This window comes from Thamnophis sirtalis, unplaced genomic scaffold (assembly GCF_051295495.1).
Source record: "Thamnophis sirtalis isolate CommonGarterSnake01/CBP01778 unplaced genomic scaffold, rThaSir2_p1.2 scaffold_6, whole genome shotgun sequence".
NCBI classification, from domain to species: Eukaryota; Metazoa; Chordata; class Lepidosauria; order Squamata; family Natricidae; genus Thamnophis; species Thamnophis sirtalis.
In genome coordinates this window covers 6865984-6892563 of record NW_028261386.1, presented here as the reverse complement: position 1 = coordinate 6892563, position 26580 = coordinate 6865984, and the positions used below count along the sequence as shown (strand labels likewise).

General features: G+C 41.5%; 1 protein-coding gene across 4 annotated transcripts in view; it reads left to right on the top strand.

Moving 5' to 3' along the window:
* Positions 1 to 26580, top strand: part of NF1 (neurofibromin 1) — a 270036-nt gene that overhangs the window by 26906 nt on the left and 216550 nt on the right. For all 4 annotated transcript variants that reach the window (XM_087717167.1, XM_087717166.1, XM_087717165.1 and 1 more), the window contains exons 4-15: positions 7790 to 7980; positions 13627 to 13733; positions 14545 to 14612; positions 15599 to 15674; positions 16455 to 16612; positions 19749 to 19922; positions 20608 to 20730; positions 21405 to 21479; positions 22403 to 22534; positions 23721 to 23855; positions 25392 to 25505; positions 26448 to 26527. In XM_087717167.1, the coding sequence (XP_087573293.1) occupies positions 7790 to 7980; positions 13627 to 13733; positions 14545 to 14612; positions 15599 to 15674; positions 16455 to 16612; positions 19749 to 19922; positions 20608 to 20730; positions 21405 to 21479; positions 22403 to 22534; positions 23721 to 23855; positions 25392 to 25505; positions 26448 to 26527 (1433 nt within the window). The remainder of the gene's footprint in view (positions 1 to 7789; positions 7981 to 13626; positions 13734 to 14544; positions 14613 to 15598; positions 15675 to 16454; positions 16613 to 19748; positions 19923 to 20607; positions 20731 to 21404; positions 21480 to 22402; positions 22535 to 23720; positions 23856 to 25391; positions 25506 to 26447; positions 26528 to 26580) is intronic.

The following is a 26580-nucleotide window of genomic DNA, read 5'->3' as shown; positions in this document are numbered from 1 at the left end:
TTAAGATAGGCATATAGAGCAATCCCCCATCTCCCATCTGGGTACGTCTGACCACATCTCTCTGCTACTGTGCCCAAAGTATATCCCCCTTAGGAAAAGGATACCACCAGTCCAGTGGTGGGTTTCAAAAAAATTTGGAACCTCTTCTGTAGGTTTGGCCTGCTTTCCGGGTCCACTGGTGGAACCTCTTCTAACCGGTTCGATAGATTTGACGAACCGGTTCTACCGAACTGGTGCAAACCTGTAGGACCCCACCTCTGCACCAGTCTTGAAAACTGTCCAAATCTGGCCAGAGGGAGCACTCTGTCAGTTGCAGGACTGCTTTGAGACTACCGAGTGGAGTATATTTGAACATTTGGAGCTGCAAGAATTCACTGACCCTGTACTCTCATACATTAAAACATGCACAGACAATGTAACAGTGAATAGGCTCATCAGAGTTTACAGTAATCGTAAACCCTGGATGTCAGCAGAGGTACAATCGCTTCTGAGAGCCCGAAACTCCACCTTCAAGGCAGGAAACGAAGACAGATACAATGAAGCCAGGGCAAACTGGAGAAGAGGCATTAAGCTGGCTAAACAGGAATACAAGGGGTAGAGAAATATCTGGAAGATAATAACTCAAGACAGGTGTGGCAGGGGGCTACACCACCTAACCAACTATAAGTGCAATAGAAAAAAATAGCCACTGTTAATGCCCTGCTAAATAGCTTCTTCACCTGCTTTGAGGTCAAAAGATCAGTCTCTGTGGCTCTAGCCCAAAGGCCCTCCGACCTCCAGCCACTCACCCTGGATGAACATCAAGTGAGAGCTGAGCTGAAGGCTGTAAATCCCAACAAAGCTGCAGGTCCAGATGGGGTGTTGGGGAAAGTGGTAAAAATCTGTGCTGACCAATTAACTTATACTTATATACTTATACTTACAAATCTTTTCAGAAATCTCAACTCTTGTCTCAAAACCATGATGCTAACTGCATTGCCAACAATTTTGTCTCATTTCAGCTTGGACTGGAATAAGACTCTCTCCCTCTCCCCCCTCCCCCCTTTCTGGTGAGTTTTACTTCTTGCTGATGATTCTCTTGACTTGGTCGGTTCGGTTGCTATTTAATTTGGAAGGGGCAGGAGGCCAGGACAGAAAGGGGGTTACCTCTAATGGTAAATAGGGCTGTGAAACTAAATTGCACCTTTCTGTGAAGAACAGAGCAACCTAGGATGCCGTATCTAGTCCTTTAATTGCATTACACTTTTCCGCCAGGCTTCAGCCTGGCTCCACCCGGCATGCTGCAAAGGGCTTGAATTAATTATTTACACTAGAATTTCCAAAGGGGGAGGGGGGATAAAACCACAGTAAAAGAACCAAGTGCAAGTAGAATTGATGTGAAGCATTAAATTTCCATAAAAAGGAAGCACTTTGAAAATCTGGGCACGCAGAACTGTAGTCTTCTGCCCAGACTTGGCATTAACCGAGCGTCCCTGGGAAGGGTGTTCTACTGGGAAGGGGTTGCCACTGAAAAGCCTTTTGTTTGCTTTAGCTCTCTGGTAGCACCCCAAGGAGCCTTCTGACCCTTTTTTCAGTGGCGTTGCAAGTGTCGAAAGACATGTCCATCTGGGTTCAGTTCCAAGCGGGGAAAAGGACACTCGAAACATGGAGGCTGTTTGGAAAGATGGTTTAATGGTGGACAGGATCACTTGGCTTGAGCTCCTGAGCAGAAAAGGGCAGAGATGCTGAGAGTGCCCTGGTTTTATGCCCTCTCTGGACCCCACTACAGAGCTTCCCGTTCCTGTGCAAAAATGCATTCCGATTGGTGGTCAGACTCCCAGGGGGCAGGGATCTTAGCTAACTTTGTAGGCTGTGCTGAGAACCAAGCTTGTTTGAGCCGCTGGCTGATATAATCTTCCCTGTTGCCCTGTGGTGAGTTTCTTTTTGCTAGATGCCTTCTCCTGATGGAGGTAGATCTTTGTCATGTAGAGTAGACTGGCTCAGGCCTTAATGACCCATTGACAAAAGTGGGGGAGATGAGTTCCTGCCTCCTTTTTCAGGAGAAATATTCTGCCCTTTTAATATTTCCTACAATATTTCATTTTCTAGTAGAGGGGTGGGATTTAACTTCCTACACAACTTTGAACTGTCACTAAATGAATGGTTGTAAATCAAGGACTACCTAACATTCAGCATGGCTTTATTTTATCCTGTCGTGCAGTCTAAAATGCAGTCATGTGAGGCAGAAGTTGGCAGTTAGGCAGATGTTGTAACTTTGGAACCGCGTTGTAAATACCGTTTTTGTGGGGCCGGTTGTGACTTCAGGCAGTTGCTAAGTAATTGGTTATAATACAATACAATACAATAGCAGAGTTGGAAGGGACCTTGGAGGTCTTCTAGTCCAACCCCCTGCCTAGGCAGGAAACCCTACATCACTTCAGACAAATGGCTATCCAACATCTTCTTAAAGACTTCCAGTGTTGGGGTGTTCACAACTTCTGGAGGTAACTTCTGTTCCACTGATTAATTGTTCTCACTGTCTGGAAATTTCTCCTCAGTTCTAAGTTGCTTCTCCTTGATTAGTTTCCACCCATTGCTTCTTGTTCTACCCTCAGGTGCCTTGGAAAATAGTTTGAACTCCCTCTTCTTTGTGGCAACCTCTGAGATATTGGAACAGTGTTATCATGTCTCCCCTAGTCCTTCTTTCTATTAAACTAGACATACCCAGTTCCTGCAACCGTTCTTCATATGTTTTAGTCTCCAGACCCCTAATCACCTTTGTTGCTCTTCTCTGCACTCTTTCTAGAGTCTCCACATCTTTTCTATATCATGGTGACCAAAACTGAATGCCGTATTCCAAGTGTGGCCTTACCAAGGCATTATAAAGTGGTATTAACACTTCATGTGATCTTGATTCTATCCCTCTGTTTATGCAGCCTAGAACTGTGTTGGCTTTTTTGGCAGCTACTGCACACGGCTGGCTCCTATTTAAATGGTTGTCCACTAGGACTCCGAGATCCCTTTCACAGTTTACTGTTGAGCAAGGTACTACCTATACAGTACCTGTGCATTTCGTTTTTGTTGCCTAAAGGTAGAACCTTACTCTTTTCACCATTGAATTTTATTTTATTAGATAGTGCCCAATGTTCAAGTTTGTCAAGATCCTTCTGTATCTTTAGCCTATCTTCTGGAGTGTTGGTTATTCCTGCCAGCTTGGTGTCATTTGCAAATTTGATGAGTTCCCCATTTATTCCCTCATCCAAATCAATGATGAAGATGTTGAAGAGTACTGGGCCCAAAACAGAGCCTTGGAGTACTCTACTGTATACTTCCTTCCATGTAGATGCAGCTCCATTGAGGACTACATGTTGAGTGCGGTTGGTCAGCCAATTACGAATCCATCTGGTGGTGATGCTGTCTAACCCACATTCTTCTACTTTATCTAGTAGTAGGTTATGGTTTACCTTATCAAATGCCTTACTGAAGTCCAAATAAACTATATCGACAACACTCCTCTGGTCTACTAATTTTGTCACATTATCAAATAATGCAATAAGATTAGTATGATCTGTTTTTGACAAACCCATGTTGGCTTTTGGCTATTACTTTGTTTGCTTCTAGGTGTTCGCTAATTTGTTGCTTGATTATCTTTTCCAGAATCTTTCCTGGTATTGAGGTCAGGCTGATAGGTCTGTAGTTTCCTGGATCTGTTTTTTCCCCTTTGTTGAAGATGGGAACCACATTAGCTCTTTTCCAGTCCTCTAGTAGTTCCCCGGTATTCCAGGATCTCTGTAAGATATAGTTCAGTGGTTCTGCGATCTCGTCTGCCAGTTCCTTCAGAACCCTTGGGTGTAATCCATCCGGTCCTTGTGATTTGAACTCATAGACAGGTGCTCACTTACCATTTTCTTCCCTATTTCAACTTGTGTTCCTAATCTGATTTTTGTGGTGCTGTTTTTGATAGGCTGGACTGTTTAATCCCTTTGTGTAAAGACAAAGGCAAAATATGAGTTAAATAGTTCTGCTTTCTCCCTGTTGCTTGTCACCTTCTTGCCACTTTCTCCCAGCAATGGACCGATTGTTTCCTTAACTTTTTTCTTGTTTTTAACATGTTGGAAGAAGCTTCTTTTGTTATTTTTTACTTTTGTGGCAAGCCTTTCTTCATTGTGAGCCTTAGCTTTCTTCACTTCATCTTTACATGCTCGGGCTATTTACTGATATTTGCCTTAGTTATGTCCCCCCCTTCCACTTTTTATACTTATCTTTTTTGTCTTTCAATTTGTCAGAGAGTTCTTTATGCAGTCATGCTGGTTTCTTCTTCATTGGTATTGTGCTAGCCTGGGCTTTTAATCTCATTAGCTTAGCTCTCTCTAAGTTATTGAAATTAGCTCTCTTAAAGTCCAAGACTCTAGTTTCACTTAACTCTACTACTTATGTTTGCATAATGTTAAGTTCCAATATTGCATGGTCACTTGCCCCCAGGGTTCCTGTGGCTTCAACACCTTCTATCATTTCCTCTCTGTTAGTGAGAATTAAGTCCAATATGGCTGAGCCCCTTGTTTCCCTCTCTACTTTTTGGGACACAAAGTTGTCTGCTAGGTTTGTTAGGAACCTGTTGGATCTTCCACTTGGTGCAGAGTTTGTTTCTCAGTTGATGTCAGGGTAGTTAAAATCCCCCACTACTATAGTGGTGTGCTTCCTACATACCTTAGTTAGCTGACTAGCAAAAAGTTCATCTACTTCAAGATAGTTCTCATCATTGTTGTGCTCTATTTCTGTAGAGAGTTAATTATTTCTTATATATAGTGCAACTCCACCTCCTCTTTTATTTGGTCTATTTCTTTTAAACAATTTAAATCTTTCTAGCTGTATGTTCCATTTGTCGATTTCATCCCACCAAGTTTCTGTAATGGCAACAATATCGTATCTGCCCTCTTTTACTTGAATTTCTAATTCGCCCTGTTTATTCCTCATACTCTGTGCATTGGTGTATAGACATTTGAGTCCATTTTGATTGACCCTGTGTTCACTGTCTACATAACCTGTGTTATGCCTGACTGCCCCTATTTTCTTGCCACTTGTATGATTCATGCACATGGTATGGCACTCCCACAAGAAGCAGAAATGCCTCCTGGCAAACAGATGTTCTAAATCGGTTAGTCAACTATTTCAATTTTGGCTGGCTCAGGAATTCTGGGAGTTGAAGTCCAAATGTCACTAAACAGCCATAGTTGCCCAGTCCTACTCTAAATACTATGCTTCATTTTGCTGCTATCCTTTCTGATCAATCTTTTTTCTTTCAAAGATATTGCAAAGTATGCAGATACTGTTATTTTACCTATTTGGCTAGCTAGAAAGAAGGGGTGTAATTTAGGTAAACAAACAGCATCTAAAAGGAATTGAGACAACATCTATTTTTAAGATCATAGTCTTGAGGAGTCCTACAAACCTATACCACATTATTAATCCTAAATATGTACCGTACGGTGTCAACAAAAATCACTATTGCTTTCACATAAGATGTTATGCCTCTTAGCATAGCCATGTTTTGGCTTAGTCTGGTTCACATAGGATTAGCGGTGGGTTGCTGGGGGTTTGCACAAGTTTGGGTGATCCTCTAGCTAGGATTCTTCCCAGTTCGGTGAACCCCCAAATGCTACCCCTGGCTGACTACGCCCACCCGTCCCCTCCCAGGAGTCTCCACATGGTCCGTTCATCATGCCAGGTAAGTGCAGGACCCGCGCAGAGGCTCGGAGAAGGGGAAAACATGCCTATTGGCGGTTCCGGAAGTCTGGAAACGGGCCTCTTTCCAGGCTCCGGAGCCTTGAGGGGGAAGCAGTTTTCGCCCTCCAGGAGGCTTGAGGAAAGTTTCCAAAGTCTGGGGAGGGCAAAAAACAGGCCTACCGGAAGTTCCGGAAGTCCAGAAAGAAACCCGTTGCTGCAATTTTTGAAGCCCACCCCTGCATAGTATGCTAAGGAAATGATTAAGTGTCTTTTAATACATTGATAGCTGATTCCATCTTAGCCCAGTCTGCTGTAGAACAGGGGTGACAAACTCAAGTTGTCATGGGACATATCGCGACTTTTCCCCCCTTTGCTAAACTGGGCATGGGCGTGGCCAGCGCATGACTCATCTGGCTCTGGGGCTGCGAGTTTGACACCCCTGCTGTAGAATAGTCCTTATGAGGATAAATGTACAGTTTTCTCTACAGTGGAATGGCATGTTAAAAGGATTACACAGTGTCTTATTTTGCTTTCCTCAGCTGTCTGAATTATTTCTTTTTTAAGAGACAGCATCTATCCCTACAGCAAATTAGCCTGACTGTGAGGGGGGCCGATGTACTGTGTTTTTCCACAATTAACTAAGACATTTCCCAATATTTCAGACATAAGGTGGCCTTGTTCATAGATCATGCTTAATTGGTGCCTGCCGGATGTGGCCAGTGCACTCTGTGAATAAAGAAACAAGGTCAGTTGAGACAGTCAACTAATCTTAATTTAGATTTATCTTCAGATAGCTCCAGCTGTGTTTGCAATTAACTGAAAGGTGCTGTTGAAAAGGCAACTGGATTTTCTTGGGGATTTTTCCCCCCCTTGAAAATGTTTTGCTTCAAGTCCAAGAAGCTTTGTGGAATGCTTTCAAGGAAAAAAAAAACCTCAAGAAAGTAGAATAAAATAAGAGTTGGAAAGGATCTTGCAGGTCTTCTAGTCCAACCCCCTGCTTAGGCAGGAAACCCTACACCACTTCAGACAAATGGTTCTCCAACATCTTTTTAAAAACTTCCATTGTTGGAGGGTTTACAACTTCTGGAGGCAAGTTGTTCTACTGATTAATTGTTCTAACTGTCAGGAAATTTCTCTTTAGTCCTTCTCTCCTTGATAAGTTTCCACCCATTGCTTCTTGTCCTACCCTCAGGTGCTTCTTTTCATTAAACTAGACCTCCCCAGTTCCTGCAACCGTTCTTCATATGTTTTAGCCTCCAGTCTCCTAATCCTCTTTGTTGCTCTTCTCTGCACTATTTCTAGAGTTTCAACATCTTTTTTACCTCATGGCGACCAAAACTGAATATTCCAAGTATGGCCTTACCAAGGCCTTATAAAGTGGTATTAACATTTCACGTGATCCTGACTCTATCCCTCTGTTTAAGTCCAGTTGCCTTTTAAACAGCACCTTTGAGACAACCATGATCTGGATGGTTGAAAATCTCCATAGGCCTGTGTGATTAAAATATTTCTCCCAATCAATCCCCCTCGATTGAAACAGTGTACAAACTCTCTTTCCTGTAAGTAAGCAAATGAATTAATTAGCTGTGTCATTGAAACAGCTGACTGGAGACTTGAATGACCTATTCCTAGAATCCTCTCTAGAAACTGTCTCTGTATCACTTCCAGTTTTCACCCACTTACATCCTCCATGAGAAGTATTGAGGTTTTGTCCTCTTTTGTGGTGTGCGGAAAGGCAGTTAACATGGCTGCACCACATGATTAACAGACACATTCTCAATTGGGTCCTAGAAGTACACACAGTTGGGGTAAATAACTGGAAGAGTGAAGGTTTTAAGCAGCTGTGCTCTTGAACATTTCTGTAGTTTTCTTACAGAAAAATATTTCAGGGGTCTCCAACCTTGGCAACTTTAAGCCTAGTGGAGTTCAACTCCCAGAGTTGAAGTTCACCAGGCTTAAAGTTGCCACGGTTGGAGACCCTGGAATACTTGGGTGCCTAATGAGTCAAGGACACTTCCTTGGTCTCTGGAGTATCATAGCTGTGGAAACACCTCAAGGCAATTCCATCTCAACTTTTGTCTTCCAGCAACCCAAAGACACCATGCGGCTCGATGAGACAATGTTGGTCAAGCAACTGTTGCCAGAGATCTGCCATTTCATCCACACCTACCGTGAAGGGAATCAACATGCTACAGAGCTACGCAATTCCGCCTCTGGGGTTCTCTTTTCTCTCAGCTGCAACAATTTTAATGCGGTGTTCAGCCGTATATCTACCAGGTGAGTGCTTGATGGAGCTCTTTCCCGCCGGATCAGTCTTAAAAAGGTCACCAAAGTTGTGCTGCCACCCTCTGACTGTAGTTAAATCAGATAAAGACATTTGTTGAATGAAATATTGCTGCCCAAGATAGCCTGTCTCCTGTGCCCTTGTGCTCTATTTATAGTAGGCTGCTTGCTTGGATTTCAATTATCAGTGAAGGTTTACATTAAGTTTGTCATTTGAAAGAATGCACATGAAGATGGTAGAAAGACTTGAAAAGGTGCAGTAATGAAAACAAATTGATCTCACTAACATGATGTGATTTCTGTCACAGAGGCCATTGATACTTTGATCCAGTGGTGGGATTCAGCTGGTTCGCACCTATTCGGGAGAACTGGTTGGTAACTTTCCAGGCAGTTTGGAGAACCGGTTGTTGGAAGAAATTTGTTTCCCCCGACTTTACAGGGCTAATCCTGTAAGGAAGGCAGGAAGGAAACATTCTGACCTGCTTACAAAAACTGTCTCTCCGGTTAACCCTGATTACATTGTAAGAGCTAAGGCAAAGCACCCATCGACGGGAGTGATGTTGAGTTGGCCACACCCACCCAGTCACGTGACCACTGTGCCCCGCCTACCCAGCTGGCCATTAAAGCAGAGAACCGGTTGTTAAATTATTTGAATCCCACCACTGCTTTGATCCCAGTTCTGTTCCATGTTGTCTATCCTTGAAAAAGATTGACAGCTTTTGGACTTTGTATGGCCCATTCCAAGATCGCACCATTGAGATCTGATGGCCAACAGCCAGATTTTGATGTGATTTCTTTTCTCTTTCTAAAACAAAAGTGGAAATGCTGCCGAGAGGCAAACTTCTCTGTACTTAAAAGTCTCCTTCAACCTCGCCCATAGGAATACATTGATTCACCAGTGTGCTGGAAGGATAATCCAATTATGTGGGTGTAGACTCCTCTTCCGCTTCAATCAGATACTTGGCCACGCCTCCTCCTACTGAGCATGCCCAGTTTTTGACTCTGTCATCAAGCAAAGGAGTCGTGTGTGAGGGGTGCTGGTGCTAAGAAAATTAGCGTGTCCGTGAATTCTACAGAATGGCTCAGCGTAAAGCCATTCGCATGTCGCGAAAGTCTACCGTTTAACTGTCTTGTAGGAGCTGCTTTAGGGCGGCCCGTTAGGCTCTGGTCATATGGATGCTTTGATTAACAACTGTCATGGTTTATGATGGAAATCCCAGGCTCCATTATGATCAGAAGTCAAGAACTTCCTGTATTTGAGCGCCATCATTAAATTAGAAGTTCCTGACAGACAAGCTTCCTGATTTGAGGAAGACTTCTTTCTTGTATCTTTTTTTTACTAGCAATGGTGTTGAGTTGGAGAGTATTAATAAAATTGAATATCCATTCCCGGATTTCATTTAAACTATTATTAATACAGAAAACGGGCAAACAAGCCTATTTTCAACCTAAAAGTATGTGGCAAATTGTGAGCCTCTTAAAATTTATATTTAATACATTAAAGAAACTACTGCTGAGAATAGTTTTGTGCTTACTTTCTTCCTAAAGAAATCAAAATGCTTTGTGATCACAAGGCAATCCTTTATTTGAAAATATGCCTATCTGGGAAAGCAAAAAAGGAAATGTTGACTGGGCATCCTAGGTTCTAGATATGATGGTGAGAAGCCATCTCACTAGTATTTTCTCTAAAATATAAGCTTTCATGACCGGATGCATCCAAACCTGATGCCATTTGTGGGGCAAGCTTCTTCCACATAATCGGCTATATTGACTGAACATTCTGGGAAATGTAGCCTCCAGTGCACCCAAAAGGCATAGGATTAGGCAACGTTTTTGTGTGGAAATACATTCTGAGTAGGAACAGCTTCAGGCCGTAGTCATCACAGTGGCCGATCTATGATTAAAGGTTGTGTCAGCTAAACTTCGAAAACCTTTTGTAACATCTGTTCCAAAGAATTGTTTCACGCCTCTAGTTTTGAAGGAAGTGTCCTTTGTCTTTTGTACTAAATGTCTTAATGGCAACAGCTTGTGTCTAGGATAGATGATGTCTCATTCAGAATAACAGAATTGGAAGGGAGCTTGGAAGTCTTCTACTCCAATCCTCTGCTCAGGATTTTAGACAAATGGTTGTCCAATCTCTTCTTAAAAGAGTGTTGGAGCACCCACAACTTCTGGAGGCAAGTTGTTCCACTGATTACCGTACTTTTCGGAGTATAAGATGCATCAGAGTATAAGTCGCAACAAGATTTTGAAGAGGCAAATTAAAAGAAAAAGTTTTTGCACTCTGCAGACCTCCCAAAAACGACGTGTTTTTTGTTTTACAAAGGACATGCATAGCCTTTAGGAGGCTTATAGAGTGCTCCTGGGGACTGGGGGGTGGGAATGAGCAAAAAAAAGCCCATTTTCCGCTCATTTCTGCCCTCCCCAACCCCCAGGAGCACTCTAGGAGTCTCCTAAAGGCTATGCACAACCATTTTGGTGAAGGGGGAGGGGTTTGGGGAGGCCAAAATGCTTGTGTTCAGTGTATAAGACGCACCCAGATTTTCACCCTCTTTTTTGAGGGAAAAAGGTGCGTCTTATACTCCAAAAATACGGTAATTGTTCTGTCAGGAAATTTCTCCTCGGTTCTAAGTTGCTTCCTCCTTTATTAGTTTCCACCATTGCTTCTTGTCCTGCTTTCAGGTGCTTTGGAGACTATCTTGACCCATTCTTCTTTGTGGCAGCCCCATACACATTGGAAAACTGCTATCATGTCAGCCCATATTCATAGGAGGGGGCCATGAGACAGGATACATCAATATGCTTCTTGAGTTATGTCTTTAGGCATTCTCTTTCCTCATCTTAGCTGTATTGGTTGGGAAGATGGATAGGGGTTGATTTCAATTGATGTTTTCAATTTGTGATCTCAATTGCATAGACATTAAAGAGGTGGCCATTTGGCTCCCATCTGCAAGTGTAATATTGCTGCTGTTTCTCTGGAGAACCTTGTTTTTGATTTAAGATCTGCAGAGGGATTTCCATCACATTTCCATGTCAGATTGGAGTAATTAAATATTTTTGTGCCTGGGTGAAATGGAACAACTCCCTTAGCGTTTCTGTTTTCAGATATGCCTCTGTAGATTTGAAACTTAAGCAACCAAGTTTTTATTTTATTTTTCAACTTACATTGAATACTTGGTTCAGTTATTTGTAGCGCCCTGGCCAGAGCATGGGTCATTTAGAAAATGAGACAAGAAAATGCACATGTAAATTTAATTATACAATTAATTGAATTGGGGTCAAGGCTTGGACGGTTGGGAATTTCGGTTTTTTTGGCTGGCTTCATTCTGGAGCTGCGAATGATATCAAGGAACTGTACTCATGGAAAATTCATTAGTGACTTGGGTTTATTGCATATAAACTAATAGCACATATTTAACACTGTAGGGGATACCATCACTGAGGGGGATGCTCAGCGTTTAAAGATGCTGAGGCGTTTAAAGTCAACAGCCCAGCATGATGCTAACGTGCTCCAACGTTTGCCAACCTAGCAGTTTCAAAGCATGTAATGCTAGTAGATAAATAGGTACCAATTTCATTGTATTTAAGTACAAGGACAATAAAGATTATACTTACCTATACTTATACCACTTTGGCGGGAAGGAAATAGCGTTCTCTGCCCCTTGGTGTATAGTGATGCTGCCACAAGACCAGGGAAACTTCTTTGGAAATGTTGGCTCCCTCAGCTAAGAAGTGGAGATGAGCACCACCTCCTAGAGTCAGACAGAACTTGGCAGGATAAACCTTTGCCTTTATCTTAACACTGTATTGCTGTCGGCCTTACTGGATTAACCAGATAGGAATCATTACCAGATGAGCTAATTCTACTTTATTGTAAAGCTGCATTAACAGAATCTTGCTAGTCTGAAAGTACATCCTGAGAAGTTAGGGGGAATCTCTTTCTTATCCCACCCACTCTGCAGCTGTGGACTAAGCTCCCTTTTATCTGACCATTCCCTTGACATCATCCCTTCATCCTCTCTCCCAAGGTCTTTCCCACATGCCATTACAATTTATGTTAATTGATTATACTCTTCCTATTCATATTTATAGAACAAAGGTTTGATTCAGACACTTCACTGTATGGTGAAATAGTGGGTCTATGCCACAGGCCAAAGTGTTGGTCTAGTTGCCCTTGTATGTCAAAAAGTAGAAGTAATTTATATAGTATTTTCTATATAGCACATAGTTTGTGCAGGGGGAGAGCATGGCATACATTTTATTTATTTATTTTATTTATTTAAAACTTTTATATGCCGCCCAATCCCAAAGGAATCCAGGCGGCTTACAAACAAAATATAAAAAACATAAAAAACAATACAATTTAAAACAACAATCATCCATCAAATTCATTCTCATTCTCATACATACACACATATGTCCTATATAAGAGCAGTGGACACACTAAAATTTCTCACTACACTTTATAAAATTAGTGGCGTTAAAATAACTTTATAGAAACGTTATCAGTTTTTAATCAAGAAATGGTTTTATGCTAAGCGTGGCTTAGAGTCAAATCAATAGACAATTCCATTCAAGCAGAGGTGTGTGGTCAGCAGCTTTATAGAACAAGGAAATACAATCAACCTCCAAGTTAAGAAAGTCTGATTTAAGCTCAACCCCTAATTACAACTGAGCTGCCTATTACTAAAAATGGTGGGTGGCATTCTTGTTTCTCAAGGTGATGAACTTTCAGGAACTGCTCAAGCTGTGTGTTTTTAATATGCGGCCTATTTTCAATGGTTCCTGAAAACATTGGGGGGCTTCAGTGGTTTGCTGGCTTGCAAAAGGACAATCCCAGTTGACATTTTTAATAGCAGGCAGTTCATTTGTAAGTATGCGTTCTGATTTACATACAAATACAAGTTAAAGACAGAGTTAGCAAAACCGGGCCGGGGGAGGGGGAGGGGGGCTGCTGTATTGAATCGTTTCAAAGGTAACAAATCCTGAGACGCTAACTCTGTTGCATTGTCTGTACATTTCCAACATAACATAATTCTCAAAGTTGAAGAATTATCCTTAATTCCTTTGCATTTGTAGATTCAAAACCACTTTAACCTTTATAGAGCCGAGGTGGCGCAGTGGTTAAATGCAGCACTGCAGGCTACTTCAGCTGACTGCAGTTCTGCAGTTCGGCTGTTCAAATCTCACCGGCTCAAGGTTGACTCAGCCTTCCATCCTTCCGAGGTGGGTAAAATGAGGACCCGGATTGTTGGGGGCAATATGCTGACTCTGTAAACCGCTTAGAGAGGGCTGAAAAGCCCTATGAAGCGGTATATAAGTCTAACTGCTATTGCTATTGCTATTTATTGCGTCTTTATTGGTTAGCCCTTGGGCCATAACAAAGTGCAAAGTTCCAGAAACAAATTATTACTAAAATTTGATAAAAGCAATTTAAAATGGAATTTGATGAAATACAATTTAAAATGAAATTGAAATAAAATACAATTTGAAATGGAATAGAATACAATAATTTAAAATTATAAATTAATTTAATTTATAATAATTTAAAGATAAAATTTAAGATTATTTATATATCCCATCCCCATTTTACCAGCCAAACTTTATCCTCTATTTTAAGAAGGATGTTTATTTTTGCAGATTGCAGGAATTGACAGTGTGCTCTGAAGACAATGCTGATGTCCATGATATTGAGTTATTGCAATACATCAGTGTGGACTGCACTAAATTAAAGCGGATACTACAAGGTATGCGATGAAGCTCTTGATAGTTTAAAGTTTAAAGCTGGGGATCTGGTTATATGTTTTGAAAAGACTGTTGAAATTGGAAGTCCATGTGTATAAAAGCAAATGGCTTTTCATTTTTGTTTTGTTTATCATGGTCTAAGCAAGTGTTGGTGAACCTTTTTGGCACTGTGCCAAAATGGGGCGCATGTGCAGCCGCCCGGTATGCATGTGCGCACCAGGAAGATGATCTTCCGGTTTCTGGCACGTGCATGCACGCCGGCCACCTAGTCTTCTGGTTTCTGGCGTACATGCACACACAAAGACCAGGTGACCAGAAGAGAAGACGCTTGGTGTGCATGCGCGGGCCAGAAAGATGATCTTCTGGTTTCCGGCGTGCATGCACACACAAAGACCAGGTGACCAGAAAAGAAGACGCTTGGTGTGCATGCGCGGGCCAGAAAGATGATCTTCTGGTTTCCAGCGTGCATGCACACCGGCCACCTGGTCTTCTGGTTTCTTGCGCTCCTGCGTATGTGAAGACCAACTGGCCAGCGCACTGGAATCCGGAAGAGCAACGGGTGAGGGCTCATATGCCCAGAGAGATGGCTCTGCATGCCACTTCCGGCACATGTGTCATAGGTTCACCATCACGATTCTCAGCTTTCCTCAGTTAACACTTTACATATACGCTGGGCTGTAAAATATTTCATCCCCATCCAAATCTAACATTGATACCTGCAGTTGATGGGGACTATAGTCCAACACATTCAAAAATACCATATAAGTGAATACTGATTTACCATATGAATTCCCCATTTTCTGATTTTTACAGAGACGGTCTTTAAGTTCAAAACTCTCAAGAAAGCAGCACAACTGGCAGTTATCAATAGTCTTGAAAAGGTATGTTATTTCCCTTGCTTGTACCTTTTTCCAGATTGTCTTTGCAGAAGCTTGAGTAGAGAAGTAGACAATGGAGTTTGATATGGATGTGTTTACATGTTTCTGTCATCTTCAGTGCGTGCTCTGTTTTGTTTTATGCCTAGAAATAGAAGGGCCAAATTGAATGAATGTATAGTAAGAAAAAAAAAATCCCAAGAATTTAGGTATACTGGATTAAAGGAGTCTCTGAGTCAGGTATTCTGTCCTGCAGTGGCTACCTAGAGAAGGATGGAAAAATAATAGCATCCTTCTGCTTGACCAAATGGTATTAAAAGATAAACTGCTTTCATTATAATAATGTAGAACTCTCTTGACTAGTTGCTACTCACAGGAATAAAAATGTGAATGGTCGATAAAATTAAATTGAATTAAATTAAAACTACATATATTTATTTTGTTGGCACTTCCAACATTGGTGTTGAAACAGTAAAAACATGCTGTGCAGCAACAACTAATCAACATGATAAACATTTGAACAATACACGAGACTTGAAAAACACAATAATACTTAGTAAGCCATACAGTTGATGTATTTATCTGATACAAGGTGCATTGAAGGGTTAACATACACAGATGAGGAAGGGGCCTTTATGTTTGTGGCGCCCTTGGGCAAGTGCCCATCAGACCGATGTGTTAAGACCTGATATGAACCCTTTTAGTTTAAACTGTGAAAGACCAGATTATGAGGTCAGATGATGTTCTTTTCTGCCATAGCCATCATAATGGTAGCTTAGTAAGGGGCAATGTAGTACACTTAGTTACATTCTGAGTTGATTTATGCATTACAGAGTAAGAGCGGAACATTTTATGCACTTTTGCTTTTCTGTCTTTGCTTTCCCATATGAAATCAGAAAGGGCACAATTGCATCATTTATCATCTAGAAATGTAGCTCCTGTACAAAATGTATTCTTTGTATTAATTGTGCTTTCTGACAAATATCGTCTAGGCATTTTGGAACTGGGTGGAAAACTATCCGGATGAATTTACAAAGCTATACCAGACACCACAGACAGATCTATCAGGTAAGAGTTTATCCCACCAGGAAGAGGCCTTGCCAGATGAATTTTCTTCCTTACATCTCCCTGCATGGCTAAGCTCACGTAATTGCAAACCAACCATGCTAATCTTCTAAAATGAGTTGTTTTGAACATGGTCTCTGGATCGGAGTCCCACATTACTGAAAGGAACTCGGAAGATTCGCCTCTCACCAAAACCTCATCCCTCACCTCATTACCTTGACGAATTTGCGGCTCTGTAGCTGCCAGGGCTCCAATTCCTCTCAATCCCAGCCAGAATGTTAATAGTCGTTCGGTTTAACCATTTGGGATTACCCAGCATCTTTCTGGGGGAAAGAAAATTGACATTTAAGCTTGTGTCACTAAGGCAAAAATGGTCTTCTGTGTTAACATCTGGCCTGCAGATCTCAAACTGGTCCTACTCAAGTGGTTTTTTTTTTTTAAAGAGAAAATGTTTGTACTTCTCAAGATGTTTCTCAGCCCGGAACTTGAAAACAAAAAAGCCAGGCTAAATGTTTAGGCTGTGTTCTGTTTTCTTCTTGAAGGTCGTAATTAGATCTTTCCTTTCTTCCTTCCTTCTTTCCTTCCTCCCTCCCTCCATCCCACCCTCCCTCCTTTCTCCCTTTCTTTCTGCCTTTCCTCCCTCCCTCCCTCGTCCAGGAGTCATATCTTTGCAGTACTGTTAATTATTGATACTGTCATTAACATGGGAGGGATTTTACCATTTATCCTTCTTCTGTTAGTGGAACTCAGCGTGTTTTGTGTCGTCTCATTTCTTTGGTTCAGATTGTGCAGAGAAGCTGTTTGACCTGGTCGATGGATTTGCTGAAAGCACGAAACGCAAAGCAGCTGTTTGGCCCTTGCAAATAATCCTCCTCGTCCTTTGTCCGGAGATCATCCAAGACATTGCGAAGGATGTAGTAGAGGAAAACAAAATGAACAAGGTAAAGAAAGCTGAAATATCTTCCAATCAGGGGTCTTTATATGGAGAAGCTGATTTATAGTATTTTTCAGAGTATAAGACGCACCTTTCTCCCTCAAAAAAGAGGCTGAAAATCTGGGTGCGTCTTATACATTGAATACAGCATTTTTTGCCTCCCGAAACCTAATGGCTATCCATGCCCTTTTTTGGGGGGAGGGGGGGGACGGGCCGTTTTTGGGAGGTTTGCAGAGTGCAAAGACTCTCCCCCCCCCTCTTCAAAATCTTGGTGCGTCTTATACTCTGAAAAATACGGTATTTTAAAACAAATGCAAAAGCAAGAAATGTAAGTGCGGTCCTGTTGGAGCAAGCTTCCGTAATCTTCTGTATTGGTCTGTTTCAAGAGGTCCCTTTGGGAAGCTTATCTGTTTAATGAATAAGTCAGTCTCCCACTCTTCTCCAGTAGCTGGTATGTAAATGATGCTGCCTGCGTGGTAATGGTGGTGGTAAATAGCCATCAAGAACCAAACATGTAGATTGGTGACCGATGAAAGCTGTTGACCATTTGTAAAATGGATACTTTAGTATAATCCTAAATTAAGGGTTGAAATTAAGCTTTATCTTTTTTGCGAGAGATGTTAGAAGTCATTTTCTTTTTGTACTTCTGTTTCTTTCTACTATTTTGGTTTTCTGCACTACTATTTCTCTTTTTAGTCTTTCTATCTCTCAGACTATAAAAAAATACGGAACATTGGAAAGCATTCAATTGGACTGCTTGACCTTTGAATTCCCCCTTTTTCCTTCCTTCCTTCCTTCCTTCCTTCCTTCCTTCCTTCCTTCCTTCCTTCCTTCCTTCCTTCCTTCCTTCCTTCCTTCCTTCCTTCCTTCCTCCTAACAGCAAACCAACGCAATAGTTTAAAAACACAGAACAGATAACATAAAAAGACATAAGATAAAGGTCCCCCTCATACATATGAGCTAGTCATGCCCAACTCTAGGGGGCGGTGCTCATCTCCAAAGAGCCAGCGCTGTCCGAAGACCGTATCCTTGGCTGGCCTGACTAAATGCCGAAGGCGCACAGAACTCTGTTACCTTTCCATTAAAGGTGGTTCCTATTTTTTCTACTTGCATTTTTACATGCTTTCAAACTGCTAGGTTGGCAGAAGCTGAGATAAGCAACGGGAGGTCACTCTGTTACGTGGTGCTAGGAATTCAAACTGCCGACCTTTCTGATCGACAAGCTCAGTGTCTTAGTTACTGAGCCACCGCGTCCCTTCATTAAAAAAAAAACACATACGAAACTATAATAAAATACATAAAACACTCTAGTAATTACATCCACCAATAGTAGTACCGCCACTAATGTGGCTGAATCCCATTCTTTTGTCTCTATGCCCCTTGGCAAAAACCAAGTTTTCAGATCCTTGTGAAAAGGCCATCAAGGTTGGGGCAGTTTGATTCTTTAGCCCTGTTCCTTTCGTGGTTAGCTACTCCAATATTTGTTAAGATTTTTTAAAATAGTTTTCCCTATGAACTATTAAACTGTTTTTGTTTCCCCTATGTGTTATTTTATTTTATTTCGTATTTGTAAGCTGCCCGGAGTCCTCCGGGATTGGGCGGCATATAAGCTCATTAAATTGATAGATTGAATTGATTGATATGAATCCATTTTTGTGAGCTTTATTCCTTTACAAGGTATAGGTATGGTGTATATTTTTTTTCATTTGTACTCAATATATTGTTTCCATCCCATCTCTTTTTTCTTCCCTGTTTAACCTCAATAAACAAATAATGGTTGGGGAAAAAAAGAGAGAACTTTGGCAACATTAAAAAACAACAACCAGACACGTCTGATTTTTAATTAAAGCCATATCCAAAACATGCCATTCATGAATGCCTTTAGGTAGCCTTGGACTCTCAATTGTAACAGAATCAGGAATTTCTGTTTTTAAGTCATGATGATCGTAAGTTGAGGAACCTACATGACTGGATCCGATCTCACAACTTTTTTTGCAGTGCTCATTAAGCAAATGTCACGATCGTTGAGCAAACAATGTGATTGTTAAGTGAATCCATGTATTTCAATGGATATTTTTTTGCTGCCCCCCCCCCCAAAAAAAGAAAGAAAGTTGTGGTCATAACCAAGGAACACTGCAACTGGCCATGAAGAGCCGGTTGCCAAGTACCCAAAATGTGACTGTATGCAACTGTGGGAACTCCAAAACGAGGTCATAAGTAGCTTTTGGGGTGGAGGTGGGGGTCCATTGTAAGTTAGAATGGTTACTAAGTGAGAACTACCTGTACTACATGTTGGTGAGCAGTCCATCTTTTTAACATGCTAAGTTTTTTTATGCGCAGGATTTTGTTGTATTTATTTTGTACCATGAGAATAAAGAGTATACCATTTTCTATGAAGGATTTCCAGCCTGCTTTCTTTCAGAAATCTAATTGATACAGCAATAGCATTTAGACTTACATGCCACTTCACAGTACTGTACAGCCCCTCTCTAAGTTGGGGGCAATATGCTTACAGAGTCAGCATATTGCCCCCAACAATCTTGGTCCTCATTTTACCAACTTCAGAAGGTTGGAAAGCTGAATCAAGCTTGAGTCGGTCAGGATTGAACTCCTGGAGTGAGCAGTGAATTAGCCCTGCAGTACTTCTTTCTAACCACTGTGCCACCATGGCTTGTGAACAAACTAATCTAATTATCTAATATGATTAGATATTATTAGCATTTAACCTGCTGCCCCCAAATTTTACTTTTTCTACTGGAGTATAACACTGCAAAAATAGTTTTGCACTCCAGAAATGGTTTGGACTCAGAATATGTTAGAATCTTAACCTTTACATTTTTGTATCAGTAGTGTAGGAGATGACAAGGCAGAGCCTGAGGGAGGGGTCAAGTGTGTCATCAATCTTGAGTCCCTTGGCACCCACAAGGGGACTATGATTCAACCCACCTTGAATTCCATTTACGTTTATCAATTTATTTTAACTGTTAGTAGTTCAGATTCTTGTAGAGAGCTTACAATAAATCTTTATATTCATTTGAACTGCCTGGACTCCTGATCTTCAGGCAGAACAGTGTCTGCTATGAAATTTGAACTTAGAAACAATTTTAATTTATTTTCTTGTTCATATGTTTTGGACACTATAGAAACAATTCTTGGACAACCTCAGGAAGGCGCTGGCAGGCCACAGCGGAAGTAGGCAGCTAACTGAAAGTGCAGCCATCGCTTGTGTAAAATTGTGCAAAGCATCAACATACATCAGTTGGGAAGACAATTCAGTCATTTTTCTTCTAGTGCAGTCCATGGTAGTAGATCTCAAGGTAAATTATAGTCTGCTTTGTATGTGTGAGATTTTGAACACCGAACCTTTAATGATTGCTTGTGGGCAGCTTATCAGATCCTGGCTTGGTATTGTGTCTAAGTTGATTAATGGTAGTTAAGAGCCATTGCTTCACCTTGTGAAAGTCCTGCCTTTTCTATTGAAAAAAATCTCTCTCTTAACCAAGTGGTTCAAGAAAATGTTGGATGGAGAAGTAAATCTGAAAGAGTTTTAGAACCATTGTGTGGATTGTCCTATGGTTGCCTATATTTTCACCTGGAATGGTATGCTGGACTTGTGACTGTCCATGACATAAATTCTATGGAGATTCTCAGTCATCCAGGTCATGGTTGTCCCAAAGGTGCTTTTTCAAAAGGCATCTGGACTTTGTTTTTCCTGGAAGACAGTTCACTTCTGATCCAAAAAGCTTCAAACTGGAGAAGCTTCTTGGATTGGAAGCAAAATATCTTCAAGAAAAAAACAAAGTTTGAAAAAGCACCTTTAGGATGTCCAGGAGATAAATGGATATCTGGCTTAAACCAGTACGGTAGTTATATTATTTCCCCCCCTACTTTTGCCTACAAGGGAATTATCACAATCTTTGCTCAACCACCTTGTGTTGGTTCCCCACCTCTTCCAACATTGCCTAATTGTAATAACCACGACCTGTGTTTGTTGTCTTAAAGAACCTGCTCTTCAACCCTAGCAAGCCTTTCTCCAGAGGCAACCAGAATGCAGACATAGACCTCATGATCGACTGCTTAGTGTCCTGCTTCCGAATCAACCCCCACAATAATCAACACTTCAAGGTAAGGGTGTGGCTCTTTGGGTCTCTAGCTAAAGTTGATCCTGAGCATGGGATTGGACAAATGAGTCAACTGGCCAGGATTTGTGAAGAATCAAGAACTTTGTAGTCCAGCGTTCATTCTTCTGAAAATTTTGATGAAATATTGATGAAATCCCTGCCTCCTCCGAATCCCATCTGCCAGTCAATGTCGACTGGCGACCACGCGGAGGAGGGCCTTTTCTGTTGCTGCCCCGACCCTGTGGAACGAGCTCCCCATGGAGATCCGCACCCTCACCACTATCCAGACCTTCCGCGCAGCCCTCAAGATCTGGCTCTCCCAGCAGGCCTGGGGATAGGTTCCTAATTACCCGCCCGAGTGTTTGATTGTTGAATGAAAGTTGGGTTTTTTACTATTTTTTTGTTGTTCACATATTGTTTGTTTTGACCTTGCACTTCCCCTTCCTTGTGGTTGTAAGCCGCCCTGAGTCCCCTCAGGGAAAAGGGCGGCATATAAATCTCAATAAATACCTAAATACCTAAATACCTTGTAGGCGGGTCTGGGCTCATGCCTTACAGTGGTGCCCCCTTGTCATGGTTTTGCTCATTTGCTTGCAGCTGATGTTGGTGGGTTTGTACATTGGATTTCCAGATTTGTTTATGAAGGAAACTTAACCCCACCCCCCTTGTTTTTTCTAGACTTGCCTGGCACAGAATTCCCCATCCACGTTTCATTATGTGCTGGTAAATTCACTCCATCGTATAATTACAAACGTAAGTTTTTAAGTTACTATAATCCCTGGGTAATTTCCCAAGTTAGTGGCAATCTAACAAGAAAGAAAGATGGGAATGAGGGAGATAGGAGCTATACATAAAGTTTGTCTGGGCCAGCATGTTGATCTTTAAAGGCTCTAGTATGCCACAAATAGAATAATATATCCATTCTGAACCCTCTCCCTAAATTTATTCTTAGCTACATCCTTTTTGTCAGAAGAGGAAGGTGTTAGAGGACTGGTAAACTGTATCATCAGGCAGAGAAAGAGACAGGATATCGCCTATGATATCTGTTATTTATTTATTTAGTGTATGGTGATGTTACATTAACCGGATTACTGGATTAGTACAAAATAGTTGTTTGGCTGCCGACAATTGCTAATTCATTCAGTTCACACTATCTAGAGTGCACCATGGGGTGGACTATTGCCACATTCAGAAAAGTTCTGCAGCGTGATCTGGGCTTCTTCCTCTACCGATGTCACCTCATGCTTGGGTGTCGCATTGGGGAAAGTCCGGCACCAGCTGGATTCATGCTACTATACCAAACGCCATTATTTTCCCACTGAAGTGGTACCTATTTATCTACTTGAATATCACATGTTTTGAACTGCTAGGTGGGCAGAAGCTGAGGCACGTGACGGGAGCTCACTCTGCCACCCAGTGCTAGGACTTGAACTGCTGGATCAAAGACCCTCTCCAGTGTCTTTAAGCCACCGAGCAACCATCCCTCCTTATGATATCTGTGATGCAAGATGATGTCACCATCAAAACCATTGTGACCTGCTTTAGGAAAACTGCTGGAAGCAGTGGCACAGTCATAGACGAGCCACTTCACTGTGAATTCCTTACTAGACTGTGTGTCCTGTGGAATCCTCTTGTTGTCTAATCTCCACTGATATTTTGTCTTCTTCCTCATCTAGTCTGCATTAGATTGGTGGCCCAAGATCGATGCTGTCTATTGTCACTCTGTGGAACTCCGCAGCATGTTCAGTGAAACTCTCCATAAAGCTTTACAGGGCTCCGGTGTGCATACACCAATCCGTATGACCCCGGTGAGGCCTTGCTTTTTGTTAAATTAGTTGGTACAGAATCTTGGGGAAATGCACTTGTTCCATTTTTGATGTTCTAATGTTGCATCCAGTGGTACCCGTTTGGTGGCCATTAAAAAAAAAACATCCTCCCTTTTCCCGCCCCAGTGATCTTTCTTAATGTAAAACCCAAGGTGAAAGAACTTAGTATCTGATAGTTGTGTTCTCAGATCATAGGCAAGAAAACCCAAGAGAAGCCAAATACCCCTTGGCTGTCAGATTGGCATGAATATTGCTAGGCAATTTGGTAACGTACGAGGGATTAAACTATAAGGTAGGATTTTCTAACCATGGTAATTTTCAGGAGTGGACTTCAACTCTCAGAATTCTACAGCCAGCATGATCGTTGATGAGAAATCTGGAAGTTGGAAGTCCACATTCCTGGAAATTCTCAAGGTTGGAAAGCACTGATTTAATCTTAGAAAAAGTCTTAGCAAATAAAAACAACAGAACAGTGGAAGTCGGTTTCTAGACACGGGTGGGTTTTCCTTTCTCAATCTTTTTGAAACATTTTAATTTCTGCATTTAGCAGGTTGATATGGTGTACCCAATGGCCCTTTCCATTTGTGACTCTCTGCTAGTTTCCTCCTTGTTTCTCATACAATGATTTTTCATACTATGTGCCTTTGTTAGTATAGTTGTGGACTGACTTGTTATTTTCAGCCTGTTCAGGTGACCTCAGAATCCTTTTCGGTAATGAAAGGGATGAATTAAAGAGAGATTGTATCATAATAGCAATAGCACTTAGACATATACCGCTTTACAATGCTTTACAGCCCTCTCTAAATGGTTTACAGAGTCAGCAAATTGCCCCCAACAATTTGGGTCCTCATTTTACCTATCTCGGAAGGATGGAAGGCCGAGTCTTGCTTGAGCCTGGTGAGATTTGAACTGCCAAATTACAGGCAGCCGGCAGTCAGCAGAAGTAGCCTGCAGTACTGCCTTCTAACCACTGCACCACCGTGGCTCATGGAAGACTCCATGGAAATTCCAAGTCAATGAAAAAAAGACTGATTAAAAAAAAAATCAGCTGTACAACTCATATTTCAGCAATAGTTGTGTTAGAACAAATAATTGATATACTGCTGTTTGAAACGAGCTCCATGTATGGAATATTTATTACTTTGTTAACGGTTTTATTTTTCTTTAGAGTCTTACATTTAAAGAGAAAATGACAAGCCTGAAGTTTAAAGAAAAACCTACAGATGTTGAAACCAGAAGTTATAAAGTTTTGTTGTTATCTATTGTAAAACTGATCCACGCTGACCCAAAACTCTTACTCTATGTAAGTGAAAATCCATTTATATCTATATCTATCTATATCTATATCTATATCTATCTATATCTATATATCTATCTATATCTCTATATCTCTATATCTCTATATCTCTATATCTCTATCTCTATCTATCTATCTATCTATCTATCTATCTATCTATCTATCTATCTATCTATCTAATTGCTTTTTTTAAACAGTCCTTCTGCCAAAAATATACTTTTTTATAAACATAACCTAACATGCAGAAGTTAAAGCACCTTGATGACTATTTTAGATTGATATTTGTTGCTACCTGATCTGGAAAGTATGCAAAATCCAGAAAGTGCTGAATAAAAATAGTCTTGACCCTTGGAACAATTAGAAAAACAGTAACAATTGAAAATTTTTATACAAATTAATGAAAAAGTTCAAATTTCTTTGAACCCCGCCTAGAGAAGCATTGTATGTTGGTCAGTGAAAATTGTAATGGGCTGTGAGAGTCACCTCGAGGGACAGAAATTGAAGGGAAGGCATTGACATTCCGCCGTGGGTATGATAGTGAGATATGCTATGCTGCAGAGGAACTGCTGGGAGGAAGGCAAGAAGAGAGGGAGGGAAGAGAAGGTGCTGGACTGATTGAGAGACACGTAGGCTGCGCACAAGCTTTGCAGAATAAGAGAGAAAAAGAAAAGGTGCCATCGCCAACCTAGCCCTCCTCTCCTTGTAAAATCGCTCCAGGATCTCTCCAGATTTTGTTTCAGTTGAAACCTAGATCCCAAAAGTTCTGGGTTTTAGCTTCCGCAGCTAATCTGAAATTAATCATGTTATCAATCACCATCTCATGGAAAGTGACTCTGGGGAAAGAATCTGGAACAGGATGGTTTGTTTTAGTACTGGACGAAATGTCTTTTTGTTTTGTGTTTGTCCCAACGGATCTACAGTTGCAGGAAAGAGTTATTGTAGCTGAAAATGGTAGAATCATCTATTGAACCTAAGTTACTTCACACATGTTGGAAGACTTTGTTTTTCCAAATGAAACAAGCATCAATTTTATTTCTACCTATTTATTCCAGCTCCTATTATAGATCCACACAAAGTTCTTAAAACAGTCTGTGGCAAAGACTCAAAATAATAATCCAGATTCAAAACAATTCAAAAGGAACAAATATGTATTCTCAGAAATAGAGGTTAAAAAACATGTAATACTTGTCTTTTGATTTGTAACACTTCTTTTTTATTTGTGGCACATATTATTGATGTAGCATCCCATCCGAGGCAAATTGCAGCAATTCCATATAGATCCTGATATCTATTCCTAGTCTTTACATTCAAGCCATCTAATTTTTCTGATTTCCAGATCAGATTTATTCTGATCAAGTTTCAGCAATAGGTTATATTGAATTACAACTTTTAAGTCACAGTATCTGAAGAGATTCCTACTAATCACAAACCTCATGCAAAAACCAATTCAACCAATTTGGCTGTATTTTGTGTAGCTCTTTTCATGTTTGTGGAATCCTCACTGATGAAGAAATTCTTCAGCGTCTCTGTCTTTTCATACAGAATCCAAAGAAACAGGGGCCTGACACACAAGGCAGCACAGCTGAACTCATAACAGGCCTCGTCCAGCTTGTTCCACAGGCCAGCATGCCAGAAATAGCACAAGAGGCCATGGAGGTAAGGAAACGGAATTGATACTTACAGTTTAAGACCACATTTGGAATACTGCATCCAGATTTGATGTACCATGATGTGAAGAAGATGTTGAGATTCTAGAACCGTGATGGCAAATCTATGGCACGTGTGCCACAGGTGGTACAGGGAGCCATTTCTTAGAGCATGTGAGGTGTTGCCCTGTCAGCTCCAGTGCGCATGTGCGCGCTGGCCAGCTGATTTCAGCCTTCATTTTCAGCCACTTTTTGCCCTCCAGAGGGAGAAAAAGGGTCCTACGGGCAACCCGGAACTTCGTTCCCAAACTTCCGGTTTGTGTGTTGGGCTGTTTTTCACCCTTTGGAGTCTTCAGGGAAGCTTCCAGAAGGCTCCGGAGGGCAAAAAACGGCCCAACACGCAAACTGGAAGTTGGAAAATGGGCCATTTTCAGACTCCGGAGGGCCCGCGGTAGGGTAGGGCAGGCTGTTTTCGGCCTCCCCCAGGGTCCTAGAAAGCCTCTGGAGCCTGGGGAGGGCCAAAAACGGGTCCACTGTGCCATCACACGCCAAAAACAGGGAGGGGGGGTCACGTGCGCATGCTCGTGCCCTTGCCCCCCAGCGTTCCCCCCGGTTTTGGCACATGATGGCAAAAAGGTTAGCCAACACTACTCTAGAAAGAGTGCAGAGAAGAGCAACAAAGATGATTAGGGGACTGGAGGCTAAAACATATGAGGAACGGTTGCAGGAACTGGGGATGTCTAGTTTAATAGAAAGAAGGACTAGGGGGTGACGTGATAGCAGTCTTCCAATATCTCAGGGGCTGCCACAAAGAAGAGGGAGTCAAGCTATTCTCTAAAGCGCCTGAGGGCAGGACAAGAAGGATGGCCTAATCTTTTTATTCCCATGATGCAGAAATTTTCCATCCAGGGTTATTTCATGCAAATTCTTTTTTGTATGTTTATGCTTCCAGGCCTTGCTTGTGCTTCATCAATTAGACAGCATTGACTTGTGGAACCCTGATGCGCCCATTGAAACATTCTGGGAAATCAGGTCAGTTCAGACTCACCACTGACTCCTTTTCCTGGACTTTGTATCACAGCTGG